Below are 25887 nucleotides of genomic sequence, written 5' to 3' on the forward strand. Positions count from 1 at the left end.
TGTGTCTGCCTTCACAGTAGAAGTGACAAGTTTTATACCGGAAATAGATGGTAGCCTAGGGGCTAAAAAGGAAATGAAGGAAATTAATATCAGCAGAGAAGAAGTATTGGAGAAACTTAAGGGACTAAAATCTGACAAATCCCTTGGACCTGATGGCCTGTAAGCTAGGGTTCTAAAGGAGAAAGCTGCAGAGATAGTGGATGTGCTGGTTTTAATTGCCTACAATTCCTTAAATTCGGGGACGGTCCCATTAGATTGGACATTGGCAAATGTTAAACTGCTTTTCAAGAAAGGAGGGAGAGAACATGATCATATTGAATGGCGAAGGAGGCTCAAAGGGCCGAATGACCTACTCCTGCTCCTATTTTCTACGTTTCTATGTTGGAAAAGTGCTGGAAGCTATTATTAAGAAGTCTTAGCAATGCATTTAGTATGACTAGAACATGTCAGCATGGTTTTACTAAAGGGAAATAATTTAGATGAAGAGACAGACAGTAATGTATCTAGATTTGATGATGATACCAAGCTGGTGGGAAGGTAAGCTGTGGGGAGGACACAGAAAGACTGCAAGAAGATGTAGAAAGGTTAAGTCAGTGGACATCAAGATGGCAGATGGAGTATAATGTGGGGAAATGTGAAGTTATTCACTTTGGTTGTAAGAATAAAAAAGCAGAATATTATTTAAAATGTGTGAAACTTGTAAGTGTCGATGCTCAAAGAGAACTTGTACAAGGAATGCAGAAAATTAGCATGCAGGTGCAGCAAGCAATTAGGAAGGCAAATGGCATGTTGGCCTTTATTGCGATGGGATTGGAGTACAGGAATAAAGAAATCTTGCTACAATTATACAGGGTTTTGGTGAGATCACATCTAGAATATTGTGTGCAATTTTGGTTCCACGCTTAAGAAAGGATCTACTTGCATTGGAGGCAGTACAGCGAAGGTTTACTAAATTGCTCCCTGGGACGAGGGGCTTGGCCTATGATAAGAGGCTGAGTAAAATTGGCCTGAGTAAATTACCTGCAGTTTAGAGGAATGAGAGGTGATCTCATTGAAACCTACCAAATTCTGACAGGACTTGCTTGGTAGGGTAGGCACTGAGAGATTGGTTGGGGAATCTAAAACACGGGGACCTGGCCTTGGGATAAGCGGCCGATCAATTAGGGCTGAGATGAGGAGCGATTACTTCACTCAAAGGGTTGTGAATCTTCGGGATTTTCTGCCCCAGTGGGTTGTGGATGTCCTAGCATTGAATATATTTAGGGTTGAGAGAGATTTTTGGTCTCACAGGGAATCAAGGGATAAGGGGAGGGAGTGGGTAAGTTGAGTTGAAGCCCAAGATCAGCCATGAATTGAATGGTAGAGCATGCTTTAGGAATGGCATGGTGTACTCTTCCTATTTCTTAGTTCTTATGTCCTTAGGGACATAGTAACATAGAATGTGGATGTATGTCCCTTTAAGGCTAGCTGGGCCCTGCATTCTTGAAATGGATGATATGTTCTCTTGCAGGTCAAGTTACAATGAGAATCCCTGGGTTTGATTGATAGGTCAATTAGCATGTTTGAGAAAATGGTAACTGGTATGCTCTTGGCAAGAGTAAACAGAAGAACACTCAATTTTAAGATTGTTTTGCAGATGTAAGAAAAAAATAATGCTGATTGCAAGTGATAGAAATTGTAAATAATCTAACTGTAAGAATTATTGTTTAAAACTTTTAAACTGTTTCACATTTACACCAGTCTTGGAGCTTTCCAGTTGCTTTTAGTTTATTTTAACTTGTTTCCCTATAGGCTATTTCTAAAGTTGCATGGTTGGAGTTATTCCTCGAGGTCTGGTCACACCAACATCTGACCATGTAATGTTTTATCATGTGACATCTGCAAATGTTGTTGCATTTTCTGCATTTGAGATTTTTGCTCGTGGATTCATGCCAGCAGTTGTTGTGTAAGAAATTCAGTCACTAGGAGGACACACGTGAGCAGGCAAAGAAGAGAAATAGAGGGTAGGAGAGAGGGAAAACTGAGGGTGGGGTAGATTCGTCAGGGTGAAATAGAGGTGGGGTGAGTTTTGATTTCACCAATAACTAATAGTAACTCACCTAAGTTTCACTGATAACCAATACTAACACTGGTAGACTAAGATTCCAATCATAACAAAAAACAATACAGTATCTCATTGATAATTTATATGTAAGTGGCAATAATAGATATAATTTCATACCCACTAAATTTATATTATATATATGTATAAATATGTAAGAATAAAATAGCTATAAATGCCAGCATTCCATTAGCTTTTTTGATTATTTTCTCTACCTGTTCATGGCATTTTTAATGATCTATGTAATAATAATCCTATAGCTCACTGATATTCCCCTTTAACTGTCATAGACCTGAACCAAACTGAGACATTGCAGAAAGGACAATGGGCTCAGTGTTTTTGGCACTTGTCACAGAGCACTTTGCACTAAATTCAACTTAAGCTCAAGATTTTCAAACCGTTCCTTGGGCTTGGGCTTCTTTTCGTAGTATTGTAGAAATGATAATGCTAGAGAGGCTTTCAGTGCTTGTGCTGCTCTCTCCTGTAACCCCATTTCTCCGTTTTATTTAAATTTATCCTTTTTCAACTACACATTCCATTCTCTGTGACATTCTAGTCCCTGCCTCAAGTAAGTTGTACTGAAGCAACGCGACTATCCTTCATCATTCCCTCCTGGTTCTTCCAGTTGGACTGCTTGGTCTTTGACACTTCTTTTTCATGGAATGTGGGTGTTGCTGCAAGCGCATCATTTATTGCCCATCTCCAATTGTCCTTGAGAGGTGTTGGTGAACTGGCTTCTTGAACCGCTGCAGAAGGGATTCCCAGTGCTATTAGATTGGGAGTTCCTGGAATTTGATACAGCGTTGGTGGAAGATTAGCGATATATTTCTAAGTCATAACAGTGTGTAACCGGAGTCAATGGAGGTGGTGGTGTTCCCATGGACCTGCTGTCCTTGCCCTTCTGGGTGGCAGAGGTCGTAGGTCTGGGAGGTGTTGTCGAAGAAGCCTTAGCAAATTGCCACTGTGCATCTTGTGGACGGTATACACCACAGCCATGTTGTGCTGGTGGTGGAGAGAGTGAATGCTTAAGGTGGTGGATGGGGTGCCGATCATGCGGACTGCTTTGTGCTAGATTGTGTTGAGTTGCTCGAGTATTATTGGAGTTACACTCATCTAGGCCAGTGGATAATATTCCATCACACTCCTGATTTGTGCCTTGGAGGTGGTGGGAAAGCAATTGTCCCACATTTACCTACTAATGGAAACAATTTTTCTCCAATTAGCTGTGGCAACGTCCCAGATTTTGCACCCCTTTTATTGGCTCTTAGTGCCTATCCCACTCACCATATTCCTGCAGCTGCTGGCCTTGGTTCTACAGGAAATGCTGAGTCCCATGCCCAACCTGCCTCTGTTTCCCCCTTCACCCCAGTCTCCATGATCTCAGCCTCCCTTTCTACACCTGAGCCCCCAATTCATGTTTCACTGCCCCAAGCTCCAAAACCTGTCTGCCTCGTTCTTGACCCCTGGTTCACTGCCACCTTCTCCCTGCAGCAACCCAAACCCAACCCCTACCCTGACCAGTCCCCTACCCCAACCACCCGCTTATACCCACCTGTTCCCTAGTTGACTCTTTTCTACATTTCAACACGCTCTCTCTCTTTCTTCTCCCAATGTCACCTCACCACCACTCCCCCACCAACTCCACCAACACCCAGACTCCTGGCTGCGTCTCTCTATCAGCCTGTCTCTTTGCCAGGTTCTGCTAGCAGGGAGTCTGCCCTGTCACAGTGGTGGTTGATGTCACTGAGCCCGAAGCTTCTTTGCCCTGGTGATGTCATGGGTGGGAGAGGGGGCAGGGGTGCTGGCACTGCTTTGACTAAAAACTTAAAGGACAAAGTCCTCTTGGTACTAGCAGCGTCTGGGCGATTCATATCTCATTCCATGAGACTCTTGGACAATCTGGAAGGGTAGTTAACCTTATCTGCTGCTGTTTTTGAGAGAGTGGAAGTCAGGACTGGGAGTTAGCCACATGGGCATTTTGATCCAGGTTTTGTAGAATAAATCTACCTTGTAAATTTATATAGGTTAGAATAAAGTTGCTTATAATCAAGAGTGATTATAAAGCATCACATGAAAGTATTACAGGATGTGTTTGATGGGGCACACTATAAGCAATACTTTTAATATAGTATATAGATATAATACACACTTGAATGGAAAAAAACAAGGAATTATACTTTATCTGTAAATGTGAACATTATGGAAGGCTGTTATAATAATGTAAAATTTTAGGAAAATTACTAACTGCTGTGGAGACAAACAAAAACACAAATGCTGAAAATCCGATGTAAGTTGCAGGAAATACACAGTAGGTTACTCAATTTAAAAGAGAAATATTTGAGTGGGGACTCTTTGTCATCCCTATTTTTAGTATTTCCTACTATTGTAATAGAATAGCTGTGGCTAGCTATTCATGATGTTGTAATATTCACTGTTGAATATTTATTTTGAATTTCAATCTTTTGCCTATCTCTATCCATGTCCTTCTATTTGATACAGATATAACTCAGAACCTGCACTCTTGGCTGCTCATTGTCGCGTATTAGAGTGGCACCAGCAGAACTCGCAGCAGAACTCTAGCTATTTGGCCACAGACTGTAAATGGTCAAATGGGATAAAATGTGTTTGCTTTGTTTAAAAAAAGCAATAAATACAAAAAGCATAAAAAAAACCATGGGAAGATGAAGAATCTGTGGTGAGTGACGCCCCGAAGCCTGTCTACCATCTACAAGGCACAAGCCAGGCGTATGATGGAATGCTGTCCACCTGCCTGGCTAACTGTAGCTCCAACAACACTCAAGAAACTTGAAATAATCTGGTACGAAGCAGCTATTTGATCGGCATCCCATCTACCACCTTAAACTTTCATTCCCTCCACCACTGCACACTGTGTCTACAGTGAGTATCATCTATGAGATGTGGTGTAGAAAGTTGCCAAGCCTCCTTCAACAGTACTTTCCCAATCTGCAACTTCGATCACCTAGAACATACAAGGGAAGCAGGCGCATGGGAACACCATCACCTTTAAGTTTCCCTCCAAGTAACATGCCACCTGACTTAGAAATATATTGCCATTCACCCATTCATTCATTCATTGTCGATAGATCAAACTTCTCAATCTCCCTATCTAACGGCACCTGCAGCGCATAGACTGAAGTGGTTCAGGAAGGCGGCTCACCACCACCTTCTCGTGAGCAATTAGGGATGGCAAATAAATGCTATGCATGCCAGTGGTGCCTACATCTTGTGAGTGAACTAAACAAAAGTTCAGTGCACATTCAAGTATAATACCCAAACATAGGCACTACCCTCAGCCATATACCCTCCTGAGATGAAATGTTGCATAAACTATGCAGAAAAACATGAGAATAAAAATCTTGCTGCAAGACAATTATATTTTGATGTAAACCCAAAAGACTGGTTCCTTATGAATTTAAATCTGCTGCATTTAAATTCTGAGCAAGCTCACAATATACAATAACTCATATAATGTTTTAAGTTAATTATAGTAAATGTTAACACCCCGTTCTCTTCTCCTACTCTGTATGAACTGTGAACTCATTGGATAAAGTGCACATTTCACCTGATCGGATCCTGTTGTGCTATGTGAGATGAGGAATGCAGTACTACAGTTACATTTGCTCCTGCCTATAAGATGAATCAAATGTGTTTAAAAATGTTTCTCTCAGTCACGTCTCATCAAAATTAATTTTGCATGAAATTTGCTGGCAAACTTGGAAGAATCCACACTGCAGCTACAGTACATGGAGATGGAGGTGTGTAATTAGAGTTCAGTGGCAAGGGTGTTGATCAAGTGGACTGCTCTGGCCTGGATAGTTTCAAGCCTCTTGAGTGCTGTTGCAGTTCTGCAATCCAGGCAAGCGGTGAGTGTTCCATCAGATTATTGAATGAAGCCGTTTAAATGATGGAAAGACTTTGAGGGATCAATTGCAGAGAACCCAGTTTCCTGTTACTATGTTATTGATATGACTCCTTAAGCTCTCTCTCTGCTCAGTTGTGAACCACCCACCCCACGCAGACACCCTCATCTCCCCAGGATGTTCATTGGCATAAACTAGGCAATGACAGCACATTGAAGGTTTGAAGGAAATGGTCATTGCCTGGCACTTAGCTGGTGTGATTGTTACTTGGCAGCCCAAGTCTGGGTGTTACACCTGTCCAGGCTGGAATGGGTTGCTCCATTTTCTGAGGAGCTATAAATGGAGCTGAGCACTTCAGAATGATCAGTGATCAGCCCACTTAGGGAAGACGATGGTAATAGTGGTAATGTCACTGTACTTGTAACCCAGAGGTCCGGGCTAGTGTTCTGGGGGACAAAGGTTCAAATCCCCCCATGGCAGCTGATAGAATTTAAATTCAGTTAATAATCTGGAATGGAAAAGCTAGTCTCAGTAATGTTGACCATGAAACCACTGTCGATTGGCTCACTAATGTCTTTCAGGGAAGGAAGCCTGTCATCCTTAACTGGCCTGGCCATCATGTGACTCCAGACACATAGCAATGTGGTATGGCAAGCCACTCAGTTCAAGGGCAATTAGGGATGGGTAACAAATGCTGGCCTTGCCAATGACGCCCACATCCCATGAAAGGATAAAGAAAATAAAAGTAAATAATTTAACCTCTCCATGTATCATTCCAGTAAATCTACACTTCACTCCCACAAAAGCCAATATATCGTTCCTTAGGTGTGGTGCCCAGAGTTGATCATAGTACTCCAGGGTTTTGTATAGCTGAAGCATGACTTCTACCTGTTTTTTAAATTCTATCTAATTTTTTTAGATATAAAGGCCAATATTCCATTAGCCTTTTTGATTATTTTCTTTAGCTGTTCATGACATTTTAATGATCCATGCACCTGGACCCCCAACTTTCTTTGAAGCTCCACTGGTTCTATCTTCCCACCATTTAAAAAGTACTCTATTTTACCCTTTCGGGTAACCTACATGACCTCACATTTTCCTACATTGAAATCCATTTATTTAATCTACCACTTTTTATAATCTCATTGTTCCATCTGCACTGCTTATAATGTCACTTATTTTTGTGTCATCAGCAAATTTAGATATGTGGCTTTCTATCCCATCATTCAAGTCAATAATAAATACAATGAGTTGAGGTCTCGTCATAGACCCTTGTGGGACACTACTAGTCACATCTTGCCAATTAGAGTATCTGCCTGTTATCTCTACTCTGTCTCATTCCACTCAGCCAGCTTTCTAACCAGGTCACTAATTTGCTTTCAAATCCATGAGCTTTAAGTTTTGCTAACAGTCTCTTATCAGGGACTTTATCAAATGCTTTCTTCCTTTCATTGCTTTAGTCACCTTTTCAAAAAATTCAATCATGTTTGTCAGGTATGACCTGCGCTTCACAAATCGATGCTGATTCTCTCTGATCAGCTGAAGATTTTTAAGGTGTTCAGCCAACCTAGTCTTAATTATAGACCCTTGTAATTTTCCAACAGCAGTGTCAGACTAACTGGTCTATAATTGCCTGGTTTTCCATTCTCACCTTTCTTAATTGGTAGAGTAACGTACACAATTCTACAGGAATGGTTCCTGGGTTGAGAGAACTTTTGAATATCATATTAGTATTTTCTCTTTACAGATGATAAATTATTTTCTGAATGTTTTTAGCATTTTCTGTTTTTAATAAATTGTCACCTACCCCTGGGCTGATCAGTGGCAGATGAAGTTTAATATGGACAATGCAAGTTGCTTCATATTGGAAATAAAAATTTAAGATACATGACTATCTGAGTGGGATAGAGCTTGAAAAGAAGGAAGTTAAAGGAGACCCAGTGGTGTTGGATGACTTGTTGTGTACCATGTCCAAGCAAGGCAGCAGTAAACAAAGTGAGCAGGACTGCGAGTTATATTGTGAAATTAGTTGAGTTCAAATCCCTAGAAGTCATGCTGGGACTCTGGTTAGGCAGCAGCTGGAGAATTGCTTACAGTTCTAGTCGCTGCAACATAAGGGAACCATTACGGCATAGAGCCAGTGCAGAGGAGAACAATGAAGCTGATAAAAGGATGAGTTATGTGGAACAAACTAGTTAAGCTAGGATATTAAGTCTCAAAAAGAGCATCTTTGACAGGATCTTACAGACTATGAGTAGGATATGGGATAAACAAGGTAAATCTATAGCTTTTCTTTCAGGGTAATTCAGGGTAGTAGGACAAGAGGAATAGGTTCAAGGTTTTGAAGGACAACTTTTGGACAGATGGCAGGAAGTACTTCATACAGAGGCTCATTAGCTGTTGCAATAGGATGCCAGGAATGGTAGTTGACGCCAGGACCCTGCACTCATTTAAAAAACAGCTAGATACTATAATGGGGAGATAGTAGGGTTGGTATTCTGAAAAAAATAAAATCGGATGGACCAAGGAGCCTTTTTAAAAATCGCACCTGCAGTCTGCAGCTTTGCACACCAAGTACCTTCAAATATCTACGGGTTGATTGCTGTGCTGCACAGATATAAATTACATGTTTAACACATCTCACTATGACCAAAAAACAGGCAAATGCTACAGTTAAAATGGCCTTTATTTTAGCCAATTTTCAGCCTCTGTTCATTTGATTGTGGCACAGGATCACAAAAGGTATTGCTGAAAATATAACCACACAATATATTGCAAAGGAGTAAGCTTTATGTACAAGCTAACATTGAAATCTGGCAACAACATGGATGCATTTGTATGAGACCATTGAGCCGGTTGCACTTTCAGTGGCTATAAACACTTTATCCCAAATGTGAGTTGTGTGAAAATGGTAGCGAGGCAGCCCGGTGACTGAGATAAGATGAATTTAATGGGGATTCTGCTAAAAAAAAAGCTCTCTTTACAACCCACTGGCTTCAGTGACTCTTTGGTACCTTTTAGGTTTTGCCTTTGCTTGAGTGCTGGAAGGTTGCCCATTGATGTCATGGAAACACTTGAATCACTAAGAATGATTCATGTCTCTGCTTTCCTCCTATCCTCCCCCACACATGCAAGAATAGTTTTTTTGATTAACCCTTGCAGTATTTGGAATCAATGTTCATTCCAAATACATTTTACATTAAGGTTTATGTTCCCTTTTACCCTTTTTATGTCTCTGAGCAATGTACTTCCATCTGTTTGATGTGGGGTGGGATAGGAGTGGGGGCTGGGGGGGTCAGGGAAAGAGAACAGTTTGTACAGTTACCACCAACACGGCTTTGTGGTGAAGGCAGAGCTAGTCCTTTCAGCAATCTCCTTTCTCATTCCACACTCCACCACCCTGCACCCCCCCACCCTCCCTCAATGATCACTGGAGTACTCTGCTCTTACATAGTGCTCAATCCGGCAGTTTATTTCAGAATTGGTGAAGATTGCTGCACAAAGCCAGTTGAGTCTGCATGTTGATGGAAAATGTATTTCAAACTCATCCATTTCAGCATTTGAAGGGATTCAGTGCTTCTGTGTCTACTGGCCAATGAGAATCATGACATGAATGAATTTTACCATCGGCGACATATCATTTACGCAAATGCGAAAAGGATCTTGAAACCAAAAGAAAATTGACAATAAAAAAAAAGCAATAGCTATAATAAGATTGGGACAGATAAAAAACGCAGCCATATCAGTCCTTACTACTCAATACTTGTACCAAGGTGGTTTCAGTTCCTGTTTATTTAGTAGGGTAAAAGTATAAACAATATGCAACACAAGGAGGTATTTAGTGGTTGAAAATGCAATAGCTAACTTTTTAATCTTAAATACAGTTTTACTGCAGTAACCATTCCATTATTATGCTATTATTTTATGTCATTTTAATACGCACTGGGCAAATGGTGTCCCAGTGAGCAGTGGAGGTTATTTTTCTGTACAGCTGGAGTGTGGATGTTGCAGACACTGTTAACCTTCCGCAAATGCCCTATGCTTTCAGTTCATAACTGAAACATGTAAAAGCCTTAACAAAAAATGGCATTGCAAAAAACACTTCTAGTCTTCATAGAGTATAAATCTGTTTTCAGATTCTTGACGTCTATTTATAGTCTATTCAACCTGTTAGCAACTGCTTTATAAAAGTGTCTAGCTGATTTGATCTCCTCCTTGTTTTGGCCAGTCTTATAAAAGGACATAAAAACCTCATCGTCTCCCTTGATATTCACCATTCTACTAGGGCTCCAAAAATCATGAATTTATCTTTGTCTTCCAAATGCTGACTTTCCTGTAGTATATTTTCTGCTTTTGCATTGTTTTGAAAATGTTGAATAAATGGATTTTCTGTTGACCATTATAACTAATAACTTGAACAGATCATAATAAAAAGTTTCTGACTGCTGACGTAAAACTTCCAGATACGGGACCTTAACTGAAATATGATTAAAACATTTATAGCATCATTCAGAATATCTTATTTATCTATTATAAGATCGAGTAAACATCCTATTAATAATCTATTCTCATATTTCAATTCACTCAATTAAAATCCATTCCTATTTTATAAAATCTGCTATTTATCTGGAATTCATGCACTTTTAGGTGTCAAATTTCAAACATTGTCTAATGCAAATTCATGTGACACATGCGATGGGATGGAGGGGGTGGGGAATACAAAGAAACAAAGGCAACCATTTGGTGTGTACACATGTCAAGCAACACATAATCCCAAAGCCACAATGTCACAGCAACTTAGCTCTGTGTGAACTCATCCATCAGCTGGAATTTGTAGCCCTAATAGGGACTCGCAACCAACTTTTAGCAGTAGAATAATAACACTGGTAGAGAAATCCTGCCTCTGCGGACCACAGTACCCCCTCCATTAAAGTGAATGGTGAACAGTTGTGGCCGGTGTGTACGAAGTGAAATTTCTAACCCATCCTGTTTTACAATGTATGATGCAACATACCCTCTAATTTAGCGTCAACAGCACTCTGAGAGATTCAGTAGTAATAGTGCAAAAGCCTTATGTATGCACACCTTTCTTGTCTTGTCATACTTCTGATGTCTGTGGTAATGCAGACACCACATATTGTGCTATGCAAACTTTTGTGCTGTACTCAGAAAAATCTAAAGAAGCAAAGGCAGTGGTAACTGCAATTAATTCAGGAATCAACTCACCCCAGTGTTTACTTAACACCAATTACATTTTTTTTGGCTTTGTTTCCATGGCCTGTGTTGCCCGGAAACGATGGTTGTGGGATTTTTTAAACTGGTGTAATTCTTATAGCGATGATGCTCCCATACCATGTTTGGTAGGGAATCTCAGGCTACCAACTTCTTGATGAAGGAAGAGCAAAATATAGTCGTCAGGATGATGATAGTATTCCAAGGTATTGCTGCCTAGTCCTCCGCGGTGGTAGAAGTTGCACTGCAGGGCAAGGAGGTACAGTTGTGAGTTGGTGAGTTGCTGCAGTGAATCCTGTATATTGTACACGTGGCAGTCATAGTATGGCAGTGATGGGGAGATGGTTCATAAGTTGATTGAGATGTGTGCTGATGAAACAAATTGTTTGATTTTCTATCATTAAAGACAAATATAATGTTCCTGTCTTCATAAACATTATATCCTCATTGTGAACAGTGCCACATAGGAAATTCCATAGAAGAACCATCAGAGTTTATATGATAGAAGGAGGCTACTTGGGCCATTGCATCTGTGCCAGCTCTTTGCTAGAGCAATCCAAAACTAATCTCACTTCCCTACTCTGTCCCTATGGCCATATATCTTCCTCTGCTTCAATTAATTATCCACTTTTCCCTTAAAAGAAGCCACAATCTTTGCCTCAGCTACTCCCTGCGGCAAAGCATTCAATGTTTTAACAACAGTCTGTGCAAAGAAATTACTCCTGATCTTGCTCGTCACTCACTTAGTGACAATTTTAAATTAATGACTTCTTGGCCAGCCAGAGGAAATATTCTATTAATATTCTATTCTCACATTCTATTAAAACACACTATACTTTTATAAACCTCTATTAAATCACTGCTCCGGTGGAAATAATCTCAGCACTTCAAGTCATCTCTCATAACTTTAGCTTCTCGTTCTTGTATCATCTTAGTGGATCTTTGACTTTCATATTCTTTTTATAATGGGCTGCCAAACTACTTGCGCTGCTCTTACTGCAACTTTACTATTGGCTTGTAAAAATCTGTAATCATCACTGCTATTGCACTTGAATTCCTACAATGCTGTTGGTCTCCTTCATGATTTCACCAACTGATGTTCTCACTTTCAAGGAATTGTGCAGTTGGATTGTAGGTTTTAAATTCCCTCTTCACCTTTTAATATCTTTCATTGGATTAAATAATTGTGTGATGCCCCTACGCCAATAAAGTAGTGTATAATGTGGTTGACTCTTAACTGACCTCTGAAATGGCCTAGCAAGCCACTCAGTTCTCAAGGGCAATTAGGATGGGAAATAAATGCTGGCCCTGCCTGCGATGCCTACATCCCATGCACGAATAAAAGAAATAAAAACTAACTCATCCATTTTACAATCACACTTCTCCAAAGGGATTTGAGTAAAGGAAAAAAAAGGAGTCTTGCTAAAATTGTACAGGATTTTGTTGAGAGTACACCTGGAATATTGTGAATAATACAGTTTTGGCTCCATATTTAGGGAAATATATACTTGCAGTGGAGGCTGTAATTTGGAGCAATGCTTCACAGGTTTTTGGTTTCTCAGGGAATCAAGGGATATTGGGAATGAGCAGGAAAGTGGAGTTGAAGTCCAATTTCAGCCAAATCTTACTGCATGGCAGAGCAGTTCGACAGAGTATATGGTCAACTCCTCCTATTTCGTGTGTTCTCCTGTCTGTGAAAGCTCTTTTGTCCACGTTACTGTGTCCTGCTTAAAAAAAGTCTAAAGAAACAAAGGAAATCATTTTTAATATAAACTGAAACTCCAGTAAAGGGAATTACCAGAGTTAGAATGTTTGTAGTCTCTTAATTCAACTTCAGCCTGAAAACAGCTAGATTTTGTGGCCTTATTGGAACACAGTTTTATATTTGCAGGCAAATAATAAATTATGCATTATGTGACACAACATGCTTCCTTTTGAAACGTTATAAAATGAGCCTTAGGGGGTTCTAATAATAGTGCAAATAGTTTGTAGAAAATTCTGAACATAAGGAAGCCACTTTGCTGTCTCCTATGTGCTAGTGATAGCTCCATATTGGAACTGTCTGCTCTAATACCATTTCTCACCACAAGCGATAGAAGAGGGAATTTAATTTAATTTCATGGATCAGGTCATACTTGAACTTTGACACAGGTTGCGAACACAGTAAAATCACTTGGTTTGTAGATAACAACCTTGTATCTGATTTCTTCTACCCATTATTGTGTTGTTTTTGGCGGGTGGTATAAAGATGTCAACAGTGCCATGAATACTACTTGGTAACATTTATCACGTTATTACAAGGCAGTGCTTCCTTTTTTCTTTTGCTTTACATCAGTCCTCATATAGCAAGTTCACAGCTTCTTTTAAATATGTCTACTGTGAAAGTTCTTGCAGTTTTAACATATCAGCAAAGGCTGACTATTAAACAAATTACTTAAATTTGTGACCCAGTGTTTGAGACACTTTATTGCTCACCCAAGATGATGTCAAAATAAACAGCAGAAAAAATGACACCTGACTTGATTAACATTATCATATTGTACAACCAGACTGTAGATAATTTTTCAGTGGATTCCACAAAATAAATGCATGATTTAGATTAGGGTAGTTCATGGTCATGTCTGTTAAGCATGGAACCTGGATAGTTAAAGATATGTCTGCCAATGGTAGAGTGAAAGGGTTGGGGGAGGGTGGTGGGGGCGGGGGGGGGATACGGGGCAGGTTTGCACAAGAAGTCAGAGGAAAGAAATGTTTGGAGGGAGTTTTGGATTGGAGGCACTTATAGAAATACACAGGGGCAAAGTTGTGAAGGGATCCAAACGTGAAGATGTGAATCTTAAATTTAAGGCATTTGGGTATTGGGAGCCAGAGTAGATCAGCTGTAAGATTTAAGGTTCAGGAGTCGAAGATTACCTAAAATTAGTGGTCGAGAATTAATAAATGGTTTCAAGGTAGTTTATTAAGAAGCAACATTTTAGATATACTACATAATCTAAAAAGGCAGAAAAGACATATGACCCAGGGGAAGCAGAGGGATGCTGATCTCCATGGCTGATGGCGGCAGTCTCCTCAGAACGGTTGACTGGCCTTTGACCGGACAACCAGGTGGATGAAGGTGATCTCCATGGCTGGAAGTGGCGGCTTCTTATGTTTTCTTCACCCTTCTTGAGCTAGCCAAAGTGTCAGGCCAATGTCAGCCTTGGTCCACCTCGAGAAGCTCTCTTCCATCTTAAGTGATTTTTCCCTCTCAAGAGCCCGTTTGTACACCTTAATTCTGGGAGGCTTATGCCAATTATCTACTCAGTTGTTCATTGGGAAGGGACAGATATTCAAGGTAATGCCTCCTATTTCCGTCAGAAGCCCATGAAATCATCTTGTGACTCATCGATTGCCAGGATGTCCTGTTTAACCTTCAGACAGCTAGTTTATGTATGTTCCATGAGGTCACTTCCTGCCACCACCCCTGCCCGCCTGCCCCAAAAGCAGGATTAACAATGTCTTGTTTCAGTGCTTGTGCTAGAGACATATCCTTGGCTGATATAACAGCCTTCACTGTTTTGTATTTCTCAGCCCAGGAAGCTGCTGTGGGGAGCTTCTTTATGAGAGAAACACAGAGAGAGAGAGAGAGCTATTCCTATAATATTCCAGAAATTTCTTAGTATTTTATAAAGTTATTATGTGGTGATTTCTTACACAACAACAAAAGAGGTGATTGGTGAGCTAAACTTGATGTAGATTAGGATATTGACAGCAAAGTTTTGGAAGAGCTGAAGTTTACAAATGGTGGAGAATTAAGAGGCTGGCTGGGGCCGCATTTGAATAGCTGAGACTGGAGGTAACAACAGCATAGTTGAGGGTATCAGTAGCTGATTGGCTGAGTCAGCGGTGAAGGAAGGCGATGTTACAGGAGGTGGATTTAGATAGTCTTCATGTTGAGATTTTGGGTTGGAAGCTCAGCTTAGGCCCAAATACAACACAGTGATTTTGGACAGTTTGCTTCAGACAGAGACAGTGACGACGGAGAGGGATGAAATCACGGGGCGGGGAAATGGAGTTTATGGCAGGAGAAAGGAGGAGAAATTTGATCTTCCCAAAGTTTAACTGGAAGAAATTGTGACTCGTCCAAAAATATCAAAAATAATTTGACAGTGTATGTTGAGAGAGGTGTTGGAGAGGCAGAGCTGAGTGTCATCAATATTCACGTTGAAGTTGACACCATACCTGCAGATGACTTTCTCTACAGGCAGCATACAAATGAAAAAGAGGAGGGGGCCAAGCTCAGCCCCTCCTCCCTGACCTCTACTTGATTGATCGAAAGTTCAGCACATAAAGGATCATAGTGCTACATTTCTTTGATTGGTTCTCATTTACTTAAGACAACAGTCATTACCTCTGTGTAATTTTGACACTGATGTTTGCAATATTTTACGAACCTACGAACAAGGAGCAGGAGTAGGCCATTCAGTGCCTCAAGCCTGCTCAGCCATTTACTAAGATCATGGCTGATCTGGTGGTAACCTGAAATCTGCATCCCAACTACCACCGATAACCTACCACCCCATTGCTTACCAAGAATCTATCCACCTCTTCGAAAGCTTCTAAGCAATTTGCCTCAACCACTTCCTGTGGTAGTTGGTTCCACATTCTAACCACTCTCTGAATAAAACAATTTCTCCTTATTTTCCTACTGGATTTCTTAGTAATTCTTGTAGAGTCCCCAGTTTTAGATACTCCCAAATGTGGAATATTAATTTACCTGTCTGAACTATTTGTAACTTTAGAACATATAATGATAAGAAACAGGAGCAGGATTAGACCATTTGGGCAATCGAGTCTGCTCCGCCATTCAATTTAATCATGGCTGACCTGATTGCGACCTTAAATCCACTTTCCTGTCTCTTCCCATAACCCTTAACTCCCTTGCTGATCAAAATTCTGTCTAACTTGGCTTCAGTGTATTCAATGATCCAGCCTTCACTGCTCTCTGGAAGAGAATTCCAAAGTCTAATGACACTCTGAGAGAAGAAATTTCTCCTCGGCTCCATCTTATTTTTAAACTGTTCCTCCCTAGTTCTAAATTCCTCCACAAGAGGAAACATCCTCCCAGAATCTACCCTCCGCAGAATCTTAGATGCTTCAATAAGATCACCTCTCATTCATCTTAAGTATAGGCCCAGCCTACTCAACCTTCCTTCCGTCGCAGGAATCGGCCTAACCCTTCTCTGAACTACTTCCAATGCAAGTATATCCCTCCTTGAGTAAGTAGACAACTGCACATAGTTCTCCAGGTGTGATCTCACCGATACCCTGCACAACTGTAGCAAGGCTTCCTTGCTTTTATGCTATAAAAGGCCAACGTTCCATTTGCCGCCTTAATTACCTGCTGTACCTGCATGCAAGCTTTTTGTGATGTACAAAGACACCCAGATCTCTTTGTACTGCAGTATTCTGCAGTCTCTCTCCTTTTAAATAATATTCTGCTTTTCTATTCTTCTTGCCAAAGTGGGCAACCTCATATTTTCCCACATTATTGTCCATCTGCCAATTATTTTGCCTACTCAATTAACCTATCTATATCCCTGTGCAGATTCTTTGTAGCCTCCTTACAGCTTTCTTTCCTCTGTGTCTTAGTATCATCAGCAAATTTAGCTGCAGTCCTGTCTGCCCCTTCATTCAAGTCAGTAATATAGATCGTAAATAGATGAGGCCCTAGCACTGATCCCTGTGGCATTCCACTAGTTACTGTTTGCTAACCTGAAAATGACCCATTTACCCCGACTCTCCATTTCTTGTTAGTTAGTAATCCTCTATCGTTGCTAATATATCATCCTCAAAACCATTAGCTCTTATCTTGTGCAGTAACCTTTTATGTGGCACCTTATTGAATGCCTTTTGGAAATCCAAATTGGTTCCCCCTTATCTATCCTGCTTGTTACATCCTCAAAGAATTCTGATAAATTTGTCAAACACTATTTTCTTTCACAAAACCATGTTGACTCTACCTGATTGTTATGATTTTCTAAATGTCCTGCTACTACCAGGCCTTAATAATAGATTCTAGCATTTTCCCAATAACAGATGGTCAGACTAACTAGCCTACAGTTTTCTGCTTTCTGTCTCCCTCCTTTCTTGAATAGTGGTGTTACATTTTCCAAGGGACCTTTCCAGAATCTAGGGATTTTTGAAATTTTACAACCAATGTATTTACCATCTCTGCAGCCACTTCCTTTAAGACACTGGGATGCAGACCAACAGGCCCAGGGGACTTGTCAACTCTTAGCCCCATTAGTTTTCCTAATACTTTCTCTCCAGTGATTGTCATTGTTTTAAGACATCTAAAGACATTTATCAGGTCTCTTCTAACTATTTTCTAAAAAAAAACCTGTTCAATATTTCCTGATGGTTATAATCTCTCAGTTTTAAGTGCCTCCCATATACATCCGATTCGCACTTTCTCCAGCGCTCCTATATCCTTTTCATAATATGGAGATTTGAACTCTGCTTGGCCCTCTTAAGAGTCCTGTACAGGTTTAACAAAGTTTCACTGCTTTTGAGCTGTATATCCCCAGAAATAAACCCTTGCTTCCTTAGTATTTTTAATTACTTTGCTGACCTGCAATGCTAATAATTAATGAATTATTCACCTGTATCCCTAGATACCTTTGTGCTTCTAACTTCATTCAGTTCCTTATTTTCAAGGATGCTTCACCTCAAATTTATTTATTTCCAAGTTAATTTGCCATTTAACAGTTCATGCAGTTTGCAAGTTGTTTACTGGCTTCCTGTATTATGTTGCAATCTTACTCAGTGCTAGTTATAACTCCATGGACCACATTGGATAGCCCAGATAAAACAAGCATGCTGTAATAACTGGCACAGCAGATCTGTCTTTGGGCAACTCTCATATTTAGCAGGAATAAGCACATGCTCACTAATCTCAATTGACAGTTTTGGCATTTAAAACACTTCTGGAATCTCTGAATTCAGTAGGAGAGAGAAAGATGCTCATCCCTCTTCAGCATTTTGAGAACAAGCACTGATGATCCATTCTGTGTGCATCATATACTCAATAACTAAAAAGTAAAACCTATTTTTTCTTTTGAGGCATTTTTTGGGAGGGAGGCTTGACACAATGTTTTAAAATGCTTACCCTATCTCTACTGGGCTCTTTCCCTTAGAATTTCAGTGATGTACATGTACTATCTTCAGTTGCTAGTCAGGTTAGTCATTGTAAAACATGTTAAGAAGAGCTGCCTCCTATGCTGAGAAAAGCAATAAATGGTGGAAGTGCTCAGCAAGCTGCAGTCAGCAACTGAAAATGCATTCTATTTCAGGTGGGAACCATTCTTCAGCTGAAATAAAATGTTCCACCCCAGATATTAGCCGATTTTTATCTTCCAGATGTGGACAGACCTGTTGCACGTTTTCTGCTTTTCGTTTGAGATTTTCATTGATTGCAGTTTGCCTTTTGATCTTGCTTATTTTAACTCTCCTGTGAATCTTGCTGGTTGTTCTTCCTGGAACTCAGTGACCCACTATACACTTCTGTGAATGTCACCACAGCACTGCTACAAACTGTCATTAATGTTCTCCTCACAGCAGCATTGTAACGGTAGGGGTGACGGATTCAATTTTTCACTTTAGAATAGCTGTTAATATACTTAATATAAAATAATGGATGTGGCAGAGGGAGTTACAAGGTCATAATTCAATCTTTTAAGGTTCTACTGACTTTCAGAAATCACTTAATTGTGCCCTTGCAGTTTGGCAGGCTAATGGTTCAATTTTGAATTGTAGCTCTCATAGAATGGCTACAGTGCAAAAGGAGGCCATTCAGCCCATCGTGTCTGTGCCCACTCTCTGCAAGAGCAATTCACTTAGTGCCACTTTTCTCTGTGGCCCTGCAATTTTCTTCCTCTTCAGATGATGATCCAATTTCCTTTAGAAAGCCATGATTCAATCTGCTTGCACCACACTCATTCCAGTGTGTGCATTCCAGGCAGTGCATTCCAGATCCTAACCACTTGCTGCAAAAAAACATTTTTCCACACGCTGCTATTGCTTCTTCCGCCAATGACCTTAAACTGATATTACAGTTCTTGATTATTCACCAATCTCTATCTACGGTGCCAAGACCCCTCATAATTTTGAATGCTTCTATCAAATTCCCCTCTCCTTCTCCAAGGAAAACAGCTCAGCTTCTCCAATCTGCCTACCCCTGCTCTATTGTGCTATATGGTATGTGCGGATCCTCACACAGCATCAGTTCCCTAGCTACTAATTCCACCCTTCTCCATGACAGCTATGTGAGGATGGCCCAGACCACCCACAACATTGGTGTCGTTTTTGACCCAGAGATGATCATCTGACCATGTATTTGCGGCATCACTAATTCTGCCTACTTTCACTTCCATTTCCATAACATTACCTGACTCTTGTCCCGACCTCAGCTCATCCGCTACTGAACCCTTATTAATGCCGTTTTTAACTCTAGACGTGACTAATTCAGTTCACTCCTGGCCACCCTCTCACATTCTTTCCTTGGTTAAAAAATGAGGTCATCCAAAGCTCTGCTGTCTGTATCCCAACTTTCATCAAGTTCTATTCACCCCTCACCCTTGTGGCCTACATTGCTTATATAGGAGCCAGTGTCTTGATTTTAAAGTTTTCATCCTTATTTTCAAACCATGTCCTTGTCTTTTCCCTATCTCCGTAACCTCCTCCATCCCCACAATCTCTGAGATATCTGCCCCTTTAATTCTGGCCCCTTGAGTGCTCCTGATTTTACTTTTATTTTACTAGCCGTTGCTGGTCATGCCTTAAGCTGCCTGGGCCCTAAGCTTTGGCGTTACCTCTCCATCCCTACCTCTCTTTCTTCCTTTTAAGAGTCTCCTTGACTAAGCTTTTGATCATCTACCCTAGGATCTCCTTATGTGTCAAATGTTTGCTTTATAATGGCCCTTTGTAGAGTCTTGGGACATTTTGCTATGTTAACGGTACTTATTCTTTTATTCATTCATGGGATATGGGTGTTCATAAGACCATAAGAAGTAGGAGCAGAAGTAGGCTATTCGGCCCATTGAGTCTGCTCCGCCATTCAATGAGATCATGGCTGATCTGATAATCCTCAACTCTACTTTCCTGCCTTTTCCCCATAACCCTTGATTCCCTTACTGATTAAAAATCTGTCTATCTCAACCTTGAATATAATTAACGACCCAGTCTTTACAGCCCTCTGTGGTAAAGAATTTCACTACCCCCTGAGAGAAGAAATTCCTCCTCATCTCTGTTTTAAATGGGTGATCCCTTACTCTAAGATTATGCCCTCTGGTCCTAGACTCTCCCACAAGAGGAAACAACCTCTCAGCATCTACCCTGTCAAGCCCCCTAAGAATCTTATATGTTTCAATAAGGTCGCCTCTCATTCTTCTAAACTCCAGTGAGTACTGGCCCAACCTACTCAACCTCTCCTCAAAAGAAAATCCCTCTGTCCCTGGGATCAACCTAGTGAATCTTCTCTGGACTGCCTCCAATGCCAGTATATCTTTCCTTAGATAAGGGGACCAAAACTGTTCACAGTATTCTAGGTGTGGCCTAACTAATGTCTTGTATAGTTTTAGCAATACTTCCCTATTTTTATACTCCATTCCCTTTGAAATAAAGGCCAACATTCCATTTGCCTTCTCTATTACTTGTTGAACTTGAATGTTAGCTTTTTGGGATTCATGCACAAGGACTCCCAAATCCCTCTGTGCTGCAGTCTTTCTCCATTTAAATAATATTCAACTCTATTCTTCCTGTTAAAGTGCATAACCTCACACTTTCCCACATTATATTCCATCTGCCAAGTTTTTGCCCACTCACTTATCCCTCTGTAGACTCCTTGTATCATCCTCACCACTTGCCTTCCCACTATTTTTGTGTCATCCGCAAACTTGGCGATTAGTGCATTCCCTTCCCTCATCTAAGTCATTAATATATATTGTAAATAATTGCATTGATCCTTGTGGCACTCCACAAATTACAGGTTGCTATCCCAAAAATGCCCCCCTTATCCCAATTCTGTCTTCTGTTAGTTAGCTAATACTCTATCCATGGTAATATACTACCCCTAACACCATGGGTTCTTATCTTATTAAGTAGTCTTATGTGTGGTGCCTTATTGAACGCCTTTTGGAAATCCAAATATATTACATCTACTGGTTCCCCTTTACCTATCCTGCTTGTTACCCCCTCAAAGAATTCTAATACATTTGTTAGGCATGATTTCCCCTTCATGAAACCATGCTGACTCTGCTTGATTAGATAGTGTATTTCTAAACGCTCTGCTATTACATCCTTTATAATAGACTCTAACATTTTCCCAATGACAAATGTTAAGCTAACTGATCTATAGTTACCATGCTTAGAGGGCAACTTGCAGGTGGTGGTGTTCCCATGTGTCTGCTGCCCTGTACTTCTAGATGGTAGTGGTCATCGATTTGGAAGGTGCTGTCTAAGTTCCTGCAGTACATCTTGTAGATGGTACACACTACTGCCATTGTGCATCGATGGTGGAAGGAGCGAATGTTTGTCGATGGGGTGCCAATCAAGTGGGTTGCTTTGTCCTGTATGGTGTCAAGCTATTTGAATGTTGGAGCTACACTCACCCAGGCAAGTGGAGAATATTCCATCACACTCCTGACATGTGCCAAGGTGGACAGGCTTTGGGGAGTCAGGAGGCTTGTCACCTTTTTTTTAGTTCAGAGGGCATCTAAGAGTCAACCACATTGCTGTGGGTCTGGAGTCACATGTAGGCCAGACCAGGTAAGGACAGCAGATTTCCTTCACTAAAGGACGTTAGTGAACCAGATGGGTTTTTACAACAATGGTTTCATGATCGTCATCATCAGAGTTTTATTTCCAGATTTTTATTGAATTCAGTTTTCTGCCATGGTGGGATTCGAGCCCATGTTCCCAGAGTGTCACCCTGGGTCTCTGAAATACTTGTCCAGTGACAAAACCACTATGCCACCGCCTCCCCCTGCTCTTGCAGCCATAGTATTTATATGGCTAGCCCAGTTCAGTTCCTGGTCAATGGTAACCCCAAGGATGTTGATAGTGGGAGATTCAGTATAGTGGGAGATTCAGTGATGGTAATGCTATTGAATGTCAAGGGACAATGGTTGGATTCTCTCTTGTTGGAGATGGTCATTGTCTGGCAGTTGTGTGGCATGAATATTACTTGCCACTTGGCAGCCCAAGCCTGGATATTCAGGTCTTGCTGCATTTGGACATGGACTGCTTCAGTATCTGAGGAGTCGTGAATGGCACTGAACATTGGGCAATCATCAGTGAATATCCCCACTTCTGACTTTAAGATGGAAGGAAAGTCATTGATGAAGTAGCTGAAGGTGAATGGGCCTAGGACACTACCCTGAGGAACTCCTGCAGTGATGTCCTGGAACTGAGATGATTGACCTCCAACAACCACCTTCCTTTGTGCTAGGTATGATTGCAACTAGCCGCGGTGTTTTCCCCCTGATTTCCATTGATTCCAGTTTTACTTGTGCTCCCTGATGTCACACTTGGTCAGATGCGGCCTTGATATCAAGGGCAGTTGCTGTCACCTCACCTCTGGAGTTCAGCTCTTTTGTCCATGTTTGAACCATGGTTGGAACCCAAACTGAGCATCAGTTTTATTTCACTCTGCAGATCTTGCTCTAACCATTTCCCAGCTGACTGAACAGTCAAGCATACCTGTATATACTAAGACCATTGTAACTGGCTGAAAGAAAGTCTTTTCATACTTTTCATCTGCCCTCTCTTCAGTAATATGTCTTGTCAGCTTGGATGAAACTTGGATGCTGACATGCATTGCAATGTGTATATCTGTCTTTATCTCCATGACTCAGTATAACCACTGCGCTGTATGCCAGTTTACCGCTGTACCTCAAAATAGACTAGACTTGAAATATTCCAGATAAATCAGTAAGCAATTGCACCATCAAGTGTGGAACTGAGCTCTCCGTCCCAGGTTGTGTCCTCATTTTTTACTCAAGCATAGTTTGGGCAGTAGTAAGGCTGGTACAACGGGTCTCATCACCCTGGTGCCAGGGGAAATAGCAGTCAGGGCTTTTGCTCCTGATTGCTATCTAGTGGCTCCTGGAAGTTGTATTTGCATGGATGTTATGGTAGGACATAATTAATAAAGCTGTGATACACCTCTCAACTGCCAAATAGCCCGCAGATTAGTATCAGGATTGTTGTCACTGTTGTCCTGGGAAACCTGCTGTGTGATGATCCTCGTTGCTGACATCAGAGAAGCATTTCCTCTTTCATCAGATGTTATCTCTCAGCCCATTATTCACGGCAGAAATGGAAGTTTTTAAATACCATTTCTCTTTTTATTTCAACTTTCTTATAGACACAGGATTGAAGGATTGAGCGAGTTAAGTATTTTGCATTTAAGGCACTTCCTGCCAACTCCCCAATAAACATAACTTTTCCTTTTAATGCATCATGCACTGAAATGTCCCTAAGATCGAGGGCTATCCATATATAGATAAGGTCCAGTGCCTTCCTGCAGTACCCCAGATTAGTGAGCATTAGGATTAGAACCATGAACATTAGAGAAATGTTAGAGGAGAGATTTATGATCAAAAAGAGTCTCTGTACCAAGTTTATTTTTAAGAGTGCCACATTGAAATAGATTACCTTTTTAAACTCGATCACAACTCAACATTAGTGATGGGCCTGCTGATAGTAAGTTGAAATGCTGGTTCTGACGGGTCATTTCTGTTATCCTGCAGGTAATCTGATACAAATATCTTTCTTTTGCAGGCAAAGCGGAGAGAGCATCATTCCCATTTGGGAGGGACTCAAATATGCAGGGCTGTCAGGTCAGTAACATGTTCTACTTCCTCAATGAATGAAGCATTTACATGTTTGTCTTATCATGTTTGTCCTTGTCATCTGTGCTCAAAGCAAATAAGGAATTTGTAAGTTTAAATAAAAGGTAGGGTTGTATGTCAAAAACTTGTCTCTCGCCACCACCATCCCCTCCTCCCTCCCCTCCCCACCCCAGGCTGGTCCACCTTTAAACAAAGCATATTATTAGGCCATTTCTTTTTTATTAAGGAACAATTATCCATTAGACATCACGCCTGTCCTCCAGGGCATTGTTACACTGCAAGTACTGGTTTGAGACTGAAGTGGGAATGTTAACTCCCTGGTGAGAAAGTGGCTCAATGAGAATCCAGCCTGCCTGGTAGTGGCAGTGGTAGGCCCAGTTGGTATTAACAATCCAGTTGACAGGCTGCTAGCAGGCTTCTGACTAAAGCAGAAATCAGCAGGAAGCAGTGGAAAGTTGACAGTCCGGAGGCCATCCACCAGGCCTAAGCCGGGAAGGCAAAGGACCGGAAGGTCAGTGCTTCACAAAATCGGGACGGGAGGTGAAATCAGGGCAAGGGAGGACAAGACTTTCCTTGTGGGGCACTTCTGATCAGATTTCAACAGCAGATATCCTGCTTACTTCTGGAACAGAGACAGCATTGCAGCTCTATTGATATAATAGGAGCTCCATTTTCATAAATATTTGAGGCTTCCATCTCACCTAAGGAAAATATAGTATCCTTGCAAATTCAGGCATTTTAAAATTGCCGCTGAATGGGAACAAGGTGGGATCCATTCCATTTTTAATTCCCTCCACCCCCTTCCCCTGCCAATGATTTGGTTTCCACCATGGAAAGAAAAAATTGCCACCACAAACTTGTGTCACATGTTATAAAGCTAGCAAACACAAGTTAAACTGCATTTATGCCCAAATGATGCAATGGGAAGCAATGTCAAAGTAAATTTGCTGGCATGTTGGGGAGGAGGCACTTGTGTAGTTGAGGCCATGTACTCAAAAATTACCAATACGCTTGCATGGAAGCAGACACAGGTGTCCCATTCACCAACACTGCATTGCCGGTTAACAAAGAAGTGACCATACAGTTGTTGCTCCATTGATACTTAAAAAGATCAAAGATAAAGTTAAGAAAGTTTACAGCTAGTCTACCTTGCAGCAGGTATGACTGCAAAGCAATGTGAGAGTACATTAGAGGTGGCCAGCACTGGTTGCCTAAATTTGATTTTGGATAATTTCACAGCTCCTTTGACTGTACTGTATAATGGACCTATAACCCCAACTTGAGGTCATTGTTGACTCTTCGCTCTGTGCCTTAGTGAAAGAGGAGGCATTGAGACACTGGATGGGCTAAAAATTGATAAAGTGGAGTTATTAGAAAGGCTGGCAGCACTTAAAGTTGATAAGTCACCAAGGCCGGATGGAATGCCTCCAAGGATACTAAGGGAAGTAAGGGTGGAAACTGCAAATGCACCACCAAGGATCCTCCAATCTTCCTTTGATAGATGAGTGGTGCCCAAGGACTGAGGAGATGAGGAGGAATTTCTTCTCTCAGATTGTCGTGGAGTTCTCTACCCCAGAGAGCTGTGGAGACTGAGTAACTGAATGTATTCAAGGCTAAAATAGACAGATTTTTGAACTTCAGATGAGCCAAGACTTATGGGAAACAGGCAAAAAAGTGAAGTTGAGGCTAAAATTAAATCAGCCATGATCTCATTAAATGGTGGAGCAGGCTTAAGGGGCCAAATAGTCTGCTCCTGTTCCTATTTCTTATGATCTTATGA

The 25887-nt window shown here is 41.0% G+C and overlaps 1 protein-coding gene across 11 annotated transcripts in view; it reads left to right on the top strand.

Moving 5' to 3' along the window:
- tcf4 (transcription factor 4) overlaps window positions 1-25887 on the top strand; it is a 578439-nt gene that overhangs the window by 249500 nt on the left and 303052 nt on the right. For all 11 annotated transcript variants that reach the window (XM_078552205.1, XM_078552262.1, XM_078552187.1 and 8 more), the window contains one exon: window positions 24037-24095. In XM_078552205.1, the coding sequence (XP_078408331.1) occupies window positions 24037-24095 (59 nt within the window). The remainder of the gene's footprint in view (window positions 1-24036; window positions 24096-25887) is intronic.

This window comes from Cetorhinus maximus, chromosome 1, assembly GCF_964194155.1.
Source record: "Cetorhinus maximus chromosome 1, sCetMax3.hap1.1, whole genome shotgun sequence".
Lineage (NCBI taxonomy): Eukaryota > Metazoa > Chordata > Chondrichthyes > Lamniformes > Cetorhinidae > Cetorhinus > Cetorhinus maximus.